The sequence below is a fragment of the Sinocyclocheilus grahami genome, unplaced genomic scaffold (genome assembly GCF_001515645.1).
Source record: "Sinocyclocheilus grahami isolate Dianchi unplaced genomic scaffold, SAMN03320097.WGS_v1.1 scaffold21.1, whole genome shotgun sequence".
NCBI lineage: Eukaryota > Metazoa > Chordata > Actinopteri > Cypriniformes > Cyprinidae > Sinocyclocheilus > Sinocyclocheilus grahami.
In genome coordinates, this window is record NW_015505200.1 from 3,409,737 (window position 1) to 3,420,940 (window position 11,204).

General features: G+C 38.3%; 1 protein-coding gene across 1 annotated transcript in view; it reads left to right on the top strand.

The window, feature by feature from the left end:
* The window catches only part of LOC107558325 (astrotactin-1-like), a 191,598-nt gene extending 188,362 nt beyond the window's left edge, over positions 1–3,236 (top strand). The window contains exons 17-18 of the mRNA XM_016241980.1: positions 1,511–1,699; positions 3,169–3,236. Coding sequence (XP_016097466.1) covers positions 1,511–1,699; positions 3,169–3,236 — 257 coding nt within the window. The remainder of the gene's footprint in view (positions 1–1,510; positions 1,700–3,168) is intronic.
* Positions 3,237–11,204: the final 7,968 nt, after the last annotated feature.

Consider the following 11,204-nt stretch of genomic DNA (forward strand, 5'->3'; position numbering starts at 1 on the left):
GACTCCAGGGCATCCGCATACTCAATTACATCAACGATTGGTTAATACTAGCTCAATCGGAGCAGACGGCGGCTCGGCATCGAGATGTCATCCTTGCCGATATGAGAGAACTGGGGTTAAGACTAAATGCCAAGAAGAGTGTTCTATCTCCGCTACAGAGAACCACTTATTTAGGCGTGGTGTGGGACTCAACCTCGATGCAGGCACGTCTGTCTCCTGCTCGAATCGAGTCAATCCTCACGACAGTCACGAGAGTAAGAGAAGGCCAGTCACTCACTGTCAAACATTTTCAAAGGCTGTTGGGCCTGATGGCAGCGGCGTCCAACGTGATACCTTTTGGCCTGCTGTACATGAGACCCTTGCAGTGGTGGCTTAGAACCAAGGGATTTTCCCCGAGGGGGAATCCGCTTCGCGTGATCAAGGTCACGCGGCGATGCTTACATGCCTTAGACATGTGGAAGAAACGTTGGTTCTTGGTTCAAGGCCCGATGTTAGGGGCTCCTTGTCGTCGCGTAATGCTAACAACGGATGCCTCTCTCACGGGCTGGGGAGCGGTCATACGTAACCTAGAGACGTTCCCTCTCTTCTCAACCCATTACCATTAAATTATTCATTTTCCATATGACTTAAAAGTCTAGTTTTTACATTTTCAATTCTGATTTTTACCATGTTTTCCCCATGCCGTTTCTGCATCTACTCACTGGAGGTCAATTTGCAAACCCGGGCATTAAGGAAGTGGAATAATGCAAAATGTATTTTTATTTATTTATTTTTTTCCTGTTTGTGCGAGTTAGAAAAACTTTGTTTTGAAATATGGTACCATTCCTCTGATCATGTACCCACATGAAATGTTTTTATTAAATGAACAATGTTTTGTTAACATGCAAACAAATTGAGTTCTGTTGTCTGACAAAAGTTTCAGAGGTCTTCAGTGCATGCAGACAAGTACTTTATATTCTAAAGTACTGCAGGGAAATGTAAATTATGTGACTAAAAGTTTACATTTAAGTTTTATGATGGATATTCTGTTTGAAAAAAAAAGTTTTTAAAAGGTCAGACATCAGCCTACACAAAAGGACTCAATACCTCTGTGAGGCCTTGTTGTTTATCCTTCCTTTGTTTCCCCAGATAGCAGTTCACACAGAGCACTGACAAATCATGTATTCACTCTTTCTCTTCCCACATTCTTTGCTTTGTCATGTGCACTGCAGTATGTGGAACTGTATTGAAAATGGACAGTAAAGACAGTAATAAATCTTTGACAATAAAGTTTTGAATCCTTCATGCGTATTGTAGCTGCACTGAAAATCAGCATGTAATAATAAAGCTTTGTAATTCTCATAGCTCAACATCATTAGAATTTTTCTCTTTTGTTTGATCTGTAATGCAGCTTCTGCTTTTAATTGAGATGAAATTTAAGTTTTAAGTGAAATTGAATTTTAAATTTGATGTGATACTCTAAAACCTCTCACACATCTAAATAACTCCATCCTTTACCTTTGTTCTTCAGCCTTCAGTTCAGCAATTCATTCACTGGATGGGGCCACCCTGCGCAGCGATTTTGTGTCCATTTTAAAAGAGTTTGGCAACCATTTTATCCAGGAGGCAGTGTTTGGCTTTGAGGAATCCTGTACCATATGGTATCCCAACAAGCAAGTCCAACGCCAGCTGTGGTTGGAGTATCAAGACATCAGCAAAGGTAAGCTGTATAAATATATTAATTAAAAATATTTAATTAGCTGGTTAGGTCATAATATGTTGGATCTCATTCACTAAAAAGCACATAAAAGTTGCATACTATACACAGATATATGTTTGTTTGTTTGTTTGTTTTGTAAATAGTAAGACTTATTTTACAATTGCTTATTTAATTAATAATAATAATCTGACTTGTGCAAAGAATTGTGCTTGTTTATGCAATTATAATAATAGTAGTAGAAATAAAAAAATTAACCCTACAATATTTTGATTATTATTTGAGTTGTAAGTATTATCCTAAAAATATAACAGATGTGTTACCTTGTTGATAAATTGTGTTTTCTGTATGAAGACACATTGGTTTTGCCCATGGTTAGTAAATGAGGACCATTGTTTTTATTATTTAGGATGGACCGTTTTATTTTATTTTAAGAGAAGATAAACCTTTCAATTTTATGAGGAGATAAACAGAGCAAAACTATTTTACCTGTCCATAAATTATGCAAAAGTTTTGTAAACGTTGTAATATTTATACCTGGCTAAATAAATAATAATAAGGCAGCAATTTTAAAAATAAACCATTGTCTAGATATGCACATAGAAGTTTGACCCGTTGCACCCAAAGTTTGGTTTTGTCATAATATAAAGTCCATTTTGGAAAGGATGTGGACAGGAGCTGAGGAAGTAAAACTCAACACAGCCCTTGGGAGGTTGGTCACATCTGTTCAGCCAATAAAAGGGGGCAAGGGCAGATGTGAGATGGCTGGCTGGCTATAGCTGAATGCAGGCCAGCGTTGCTCCATACTCAGAAGGCCCCTGGGCAGGTTCACCTAGTTTTTATGCTTCAGCTCCACTCAGCTGAGCCCATATATATGTACAAGGTCAGTTAGGACGGAACTCATTTGGAAAGACAACAAAAGTGTGATGCTAACAGATAAAGAACCACCAGAGATGGGCTAGACAGTCTATAGATTGATTCAGCCAAGGATGATTTGGGTTTCTATGCTTATGGGTAGTCTATCAACAATGCGCCCTTGAGCATTCATGAAATAGCAGTGCTGTGAACATGAAAAAGTGCATTGTGATCCACACAGGCTTTTCTTCGAGAAATAGGCACCAAGGTCATCTGACAAGGCATATAGGTCTTAGACTGTACTCTTCTATTTTAAATGAAAACGTCTCATGTTACGCATGTAACATTGGTTCCCTGAGAATAGGGAACGAGACTCTGTGTCCTCTAGAGGGCGCTATGAGGAATGCCTCTGGCATAACCGGTGTCTGAAGCATGAGTTTAAACACGACAATGAACTTGACATTGGCAGGCGGCAGCCTATGACATCACAACTGGTTGGGCCAAGAGTATAAAAGGGCACATGTGCAATACATCATCCACTTCTTGTCTGAAGGAGACGTATGCAGAAATGCCTGAAGCATGGCAAAGGGATGCAGCTTCTCATTCCCTATTCTCAGGGAACCATGGTTACATGCCTAACCTGAGACGTTCCATTTCGAAAGGGAACTTGCGCTGCATCCCCTAGAGGGCGCTATGGGGAACTTTATACCCACATCGCTATGCTGAAGGGATGAGTGCCTTATTGGCTGAGCTAAGTCAAAGACTCGAAAGGGTTATTACCCCTGCACCAGAAATGCGATCATAGACTGGAGCTTCTCAAGAACGGAGGCCTCAGCAGGGGAGAGGAAGCCTAACTACGTTCTTATTCAGGGCAGCATCCAAGGAGGCTCACAGAGAGCCTAACACTCAGAGCTAACTGGCCCGCGAAGCTCTGCAGAATGGAGGGCTAAATACGATTAGAGGTCTGCATTCCCGACCAGATTTTTTTACCGAATAAAATGCGGTAGCATTCTGTAACTCAGTGTAATTTGAATGGGAGCAGGCGGTCTAACAGTATCCCGTTCCCGACATCAATTCAGAACAGCATATCTGTGCTTTATTCTTATTGACCACTGGTACAGCCTACACTCTGACTGTTAGCACTGGCTACACGCATGCTTTCAGCGTCACACGTTTTATTTGCGGGGTCTGTGTGCAGCATGTGCGTAATGATGCTCAGAGCAGACTGTACCGGTAGTAAAAATACAGCCCTCAGACAGAACAGGCAGGTTGTCGATGAGTGACAGATCAGAATAAGAATGGAGCAAAGTGTGGATGCGCTGTCCTTGAAGGACGTTCAATTCTGTTTTGTTTATATTTTGCTTTTCCTGCTATGTTAACAGAAAAATGTCAAATGAATTGAGTATTTTGATAAGACGAATAAAAATAGCTAATAGGCTATTACATGTTTTTTTTTCTCTCTGTGACACTTTTTCCTGTTCTGTTGTAAATGTTAATGGGGTCATATGATGCTGCTAAAAAGAACATTATTTTGTGTAATTGGTGTAATGAAATGTGTTTATGCGGTTTAAAGTAAAAAAAAAAACACATTATTTTCCACATACTGCTCATTATTATTTCTCCTCTATGCCCCGCCTTTTTGAAAGGCGTCGATTCTTACAAAGCTCATCGGTCTGAAAAGCAAGGTGTGCTGTGATTGGCCAGCTATCCTGTGCGTTGTGATTGGCCGAATACCTCAAGCGTGTGTCGGAAATGTTACGCCCCTCACCATATTGTGATGATGCCCTGTCCAGCCGGAGCGACGAGACAAAAACATTAAAACCCATTACAAACGAGGCATTTGTTGTATCCAGTGGGGACATAATTACTGATTATAATGACTTATACTGTCTTTTTACGCATTGCATTGCATCGCGCCGCGTAAACATAAAACCCTGTCTGCATTTGTGATCGGAGGAATGACAAACAACAAATGCTACTCTACACTGCCCAAAACTCGCGTTTGAATCATCAGTGGCAAATCCTTTAAATGAAAACGTACTTACAGAATGTGAGTCAGAACTCCCGGCATTGTAGGCAACTCTCCCAGGATCAGTAACCACTGATTTGTAGTCGTGTCCTCTTTTGGAAGACCAAACAAAGTAGTTTAGCTTTCACAACGAAAAACACAGCGGCCTAGCATGAGCGAAAACCGCGGCTTAGCGTGAGCTGAGGCCGGGCTAGAGTGAGCAAAGGCGGCGGGGTCGAGAACGGCGCACCCGGCGGATTTGACGAAGGAGCGGCAACCACATGTGACGACTCCGGCCTTCGTCCACGGTGAAAGCCGATTCGGCGATCCACAGCACTAAATTGATGTATTCCCTCAGCGACCAGCACAGATCAGCTCTAGGCATGACGAAGCGGATATCGTCCTCTTTTGGAAGACCAAACAAAGTAGTTTCGTTTTCACAATGAAGCACACAGTGTCTCCACGGCATGGCGGCAGCAATACTACAGTGAGAATAAAAGTTACGCCTTCTTTCTTTGCGTGAACATTTGGGCGGCATTATGCAAATCTTCCCACATAGTGAGGTAGATATGTGGGGGCATGTTAGAATGAGCCGGTTTAGGTAGGCGTGGTTAACTTTTATAAAGAATATCTCTTTGGATTTGAGACATTAGTCTTTGCAACTTTACAGATCTTCTTTATGCACCAAGAGCTTGTAACATTCCAAAGAGAAAGGAAAAATTTTAATCGCATCATATGACACCTTTAAACAAATTGTATCCTGACAAGACGAATAAAAATAAGAAATGAAATTTTTGTACACCATTTTTATTTTCTCAGACATTTTTTTTTCCTACTGTATTGCATAAAATATTAAACAAATTTTGTGTCTTAAGATAATTAATATAAATTCAAGTCAAAGTCAATAAATTCAAGACTCTTGACAAGACGAATAAAATAACAAAATTTTTTGCAGACTACAATTTTGTTTGTTAATCTATCTCTCTTTCTTTCAGTAGCGGAAATTTAAATGTGAGATTCTGGAAATTAGATCTAAATTTATCGGAAACGGTCGGGAAGCAAATTATTCTAAGCAGACAGCGGGTGAACAAAGAGTGAATATATAGTGGGTGCGGAATATAACCTTTGCGGGAGCAAAGAGCATTACATGAGATCTTTAATGAGAGGTGGGCTAGTTACACTCCACACTAAGGTCAGTAGCCAAGGATGAGCCCAGAGAGCCTACAACTTAACTTATACTCTACTGCCTAGCCGAGCTCTAGAAGCGGAGGCCTCAGTATGAATGACTCTCCAAATCGAGAGGAAAGCTAACAATGCCACACGCTCAGGATATCTTGTAAGGAGGCTCACTGTCATAGGCTACCGCCTGCCAATGTTAAGCCCTGTGTCTGAAATTGCCCCCTATACCCTTAAAAAGGGCACTATTTGAGGGGACAGCCATTTTTAGTAGTGTCTAAAACCTTAGTGGACATTATCAAATGCACTCATTCAATGCACAGCAATAATGAGTGTCCTACTGATGTATGCTCAACGACTAGAGAATACCCATAATGCACTGTGTGAATGAATTGCCGCATCTCGCCAGAAGATGGCGTCCGCAGCTGATTCATCCATCCATCCATCCATTCATTTTAAAAAACACTCATCCATGGTGTACAGTGTAATACAATACAGGTATAATTCAATGTAAAATGATTATTAAATTGTTTAATTAGGGTTTATACATAATTTCCATGACAGAGTTCAAGATAAATCCTTCGTACTACTGGAGCTGCCAGTTTCAAATGATTATTAAACAGCAAGCACAAACTATGCAAAAGCGGCAGTCCTCCCGGTGCACTAAGTGTCGGAATTCACTCACTCATTTTCATTTACTGCTTTAAGTGAACTGTATTAGGGGCCTAATGTAGGGAATAATGAATGAGGGTATAGTGGGCGATTTCGGATTCAGCCCTGTTCATTGTCATGCTTAGACTCATGCTTAGACTCATGCTTCAGACACCGGTCATGCCGGAGGCATTCCCCATAGTGCCCTATTGGAGACGCAGCACGAGTTCCCTTTCGAAAGGGAACTTAAGGTGAAAGGGATGACAACAAGGCAAATGAAAGCAAAATGAAAGCTGTGGGTGCTCTGCAATTTGATAATCCAACACTCAGTCATTTGTGGAAGTGACTTTTGTTGGGCTATGAAAATCTATATCTGAGGTGTCTGTGAGTACACAATGTTCTGCTAAAAGTGTTTCGTGCTAATGGCCATGTCACAGCAGTAATAATCCTGCTGAAAAGACCAACATATGTAATCAAATTTGTCAGGTCAAACGATCACCCAGAAGAAGAGATTTATCAATAAATTCTTCCAAAACCAAATTATGTGAGATGTGCAATACACATTCATTAAATTGTCTGTTTATTTTAGGGCTGTCAAAAATAACTTGTTTATTTCTGAGCTCAGTATATATATATATATATATATATATATATATATATTGTTTGATGCATTGAAAATAATTCATGCAATTAACATAGCATCTGTATTTTCCTTTGCTGAAGGGAAAATTATTATTATTTTTTATGATGGGTTCAATTGAAGATTGTTTTATGTTTACTTAAATTAAAAGTTCAAATATTTTTTCATGTCCTGTACAAGTGTAAACCTATTAAATGTTAAAAAGGATGTCACCATTTTTATTGTAATGTTGAATTAATAGTTTTCTTAATTTTATCCTCAGAAACCCATACTAAATAATATTCTAACCCATACTTGCCTTTATTCAGAGTACGTAGTAATTAAAAAATATTTAAAGTCCCCCTGTAGTGAAAATCAAGTTTTTTATGTTGTTTATTTGTCTATGTGGTGTTTTTAATATGCTTTTAGACAAACCATGTGCCAATCCATTAATCGACACCACTGCTGAGTATTTTCTCCTTAAATGTGTAGTTTCCCAATGGCAGTCCCAGAAATACGGTTTGAAACAGCCCTCGGTTTGCTACGTCACAAACCCATAACCAATCACGGCAAGGGATTGATTCCTATCACTAGCATGCAAAATATACCAATACCAGCACAAATCCAAAAATAAATCAGAGCAAAAAACCCATGAAGCTGTGGTTTAATGTGAATTTAGAACTTGCATTATAACCCGCAGCAACAGTGTAAAAGTAGCCTGGAGTCAGACCCACCTCTCCCGCATCGGCGTCTGCACTTCACACGCATATGCATGCTCGCAGGCGTGAATTAAGAATCACTAACGGCTGTATTCGAGTCTTCAAGGCATTTTGAGGACACAACATCGTCAAGTAAGTAACTTCAACGAATGTTACAGTATTCACTGTAGTTGTCCGCTAGAAAAAACATAGTTTTATCAGTCATTATCCGTGTATGCCATTGTTTTGTATTTACTACAGTTCAGTGGATCAGGAGGCGCTGGCTGGTGTGACTGAGTGGAGGCGGTGCTAATTTGCATATCCATAGATCAGCGTATAGTAAATGAGGCAAGGGTGTTAAGTTACATTCAAGCTATTTTAAGGCACGAGAAAATTATTTTCACAAGAAAAAACATTTAAATATGTCATGTTGATTATCAAAGATAAGCTTTAAGGGATAAAATATTTGACTACAGGGGGACTTTAAAATATACCATCTTTGTCATTTCTACATTAATTTGGAAATTCAGTGTGAGAATATATTTATGATTACAAATTTAAATACAAAATTACAAATACAAATGTTAGGTGCATATTCTTTGTTTATGTATGTTAATGGTACTTATTATTTATCTATTTATTTATTCATTTAAATAATTTGGTGAGAAACATATGAGAAGTGCATTACAATTTCTTGTAATATGCAGAGACAATTACAATATATATATATGTTTTTCTTGGTCGTGGTTTGAATGTGATATTGGTGTGATGGTGTCTCCACTAAGCTTCTGAACTATCTTAACCAGCAATACTATCTTGGTTAACTTTGTTTACTCACCAGCTCAGCACTAACGAGCATAGACCAGCATAGACAAAAATGGAAATATATGCTTGTCTTTTCAGCGGGGGGAACACTGTGCATTAGTGTTGCTCTAATTTATAATTTAGCTGACAATTTATTAGTTCCGGGCGGATGACGTATGAGGTCGGGTTTGCGCATATTATTTATTCATTTAAATAATTTGGTGAGAAACATATGAGAAGTGCATTACAATTTCTTGTAATATGCAGAGACAATTACAATATATATATATGTTTTTCTTGGTCGTGGTTTGAATGTGATATTGGTGTGATGGTGTCTCCACTAAGCTTCTGAACTATCTTAACCATCAATACTATCTTGGTTAACTTTGTTAACTCACCAGCTCAGCACTAACGAGCATAGACCAGCATAGACAAAAATGGAAATATATGCTTGTCTTTTCAGCGGGGGGAACACTGTGCATTAGTGTTGCTCTAATTTATAATTTAGCTGACAATTTATTAGTTCCGGGCGGATGACGTATGAGGTCGGGTTTGCGCATGCACCGCTCAGAAGTGACGCACGCAGAAACGCAGCGGAGAGATCAAAACAAAACAACAGTCACTTATTAGAAGTACAAAACGAGGATTTGTAAAGAAGAATGTCGGAGGATTTCGATATAAGCCAAGAGGAGACTGGTTTTCCTTTGCTAAAGTAAAGAGACTTTGCTTCCTTTGCTCCTTTGGAAGATCAAAGACAATTTTTAATATAACTCCGACTGGATTCGTCTGAAAGAAGAAAGTCATATGCACCTAGGATGACTTGAGGGTAAGTAATTAATGGGCTAATTTTCATTTTTGGGTAAACTAACCCTTTAAATGCCTTACTCAAGGCCACAATTGTGGTAGTTCAGGGATTTGTGACAAAATAAATAAAATAAGGAGAAAAGAAAATGCACACTTTTATGATATTCCCATTTATTTTGCAACATTTTTGTCTTCATGAGACACACATTAACATCCAAACATTTTATTAAATACTTTTAACCACTAATTAGGCTGTCATTAAAACGACAAGTGACAATTAACTGCACTTCATGTTTACAAGTGTTACACTAGCAATAAAGACCACATACTGTACATGTCCAACCCATCCATCATAACAAACTCAAAGAAGTTTTCCAACTTTACACACTGGAAGCCAGCAAAACGTAATTGTTTTTTTGTTGTTGTTTTTTTTGTTTTTTACAGTATAGACGTGTCTCGATTAATGCCTTTTTTGTGCTTTGGTCAGATAATCCTGATGCAATATAACTAAGGATGACTGATGTACTGTATAATAACAACATATAACATAACATAATATTATATTATAAACTTTCCTAAATTTAATATAGCTTGACCCTTATCATTGGCACATTTTTAACTCAATATCATAATGTCTTCAGTGAATTATATTCAAACACCCTCCTAATCTTCATGACCTTGTTGGAAGAGCTGATTTATCTTTAGAACAAATCTACTCACTTTCTGCCTTCTATCCCATCTGGTAATTATAGGTGTGGTCAATGCTCTCAATGTAAACTTAACCTCAAAATATAATTCATTCTGTCATCCACACTCAGGTAAAGTGTTTAAGATTAAAGATCCCCACATTATCTCAACTTTATGTTAAAAAGTCCTTGTGGACACAATGTACTTTAAAAACACAAATCACAGAACTTTGAGGCAGTATATATAAAAATGAGAGGGAGTCTTCTGTATTCATACACAGTCCTTTTAAAGAGATAGTTCATCCAAAAATAAAAGTTGTCATCACTTATTCACCCTCATGTTAGTTCCCAACCAGTATGAATTTCGTTTTCTTTTGGATCACAAAAGAAGATATTTTGAGAAAAATATCTCAGAGAAAAAATGGGTTCCAGTGTTGTTGTTTTGAGTGTACTTCAAAGTATTTTCCACAGTAAATAATGTAAATAATAAAGTTTGTTGTGATGGATGTATGTAACAGCTTTTATGACAGCTTTTTTTTTTTAATTAGTGGTTAAAGGTAAAAATAATATTTGTATGTTAATGAGTGCCTGATGAAGATGCACTGTATGGAATCCAATTCTACACCACCTCAGCCTTTTCTCAATTTGCAAGCAGCCCAAAGCTTTCAAATATAAATTGATTACTTTTTAAATGATTATAGTTTTGTTGAAACAGGGGCATTCAAGTCATCCTTCTTTACACTGGTAGTTTTGATATTTTAGATAAAGTCAGATAAATAATGGCCCTCCTCTCACAGCTGTTTCAGTCTAATAACTCCAACACCATGGTTTCCCTTGGTTGAATCGGCCATGTTGCCTTCTTCCCAAGGACGTCACCTTGCAGTTCACATGAACGTTAGCACTTCTGACGGATGGCTTTAAATAATTTTTCCTGCCTACCTGAAAACTCCATTATTCTTCATTTTGCTAGCCTCTGACATGGCCACGCACACTATCACAGCATTAAATGTAGAGCTGAAACCAGCATGAGCAGCTTTTTAAAAAAATATTCATTGTTTTTTGAAAGACTTCCTTTTTTAATTTCATATCATTCAATGACATTTACACTTGGGTGCCATAAATTAGTGGAAATCTATGATCATGACCCCCTGAGTCCATGCAACAGAGTCTGAGAATGCAGGTGAATTCAGATGCTGAGTGTTAGACA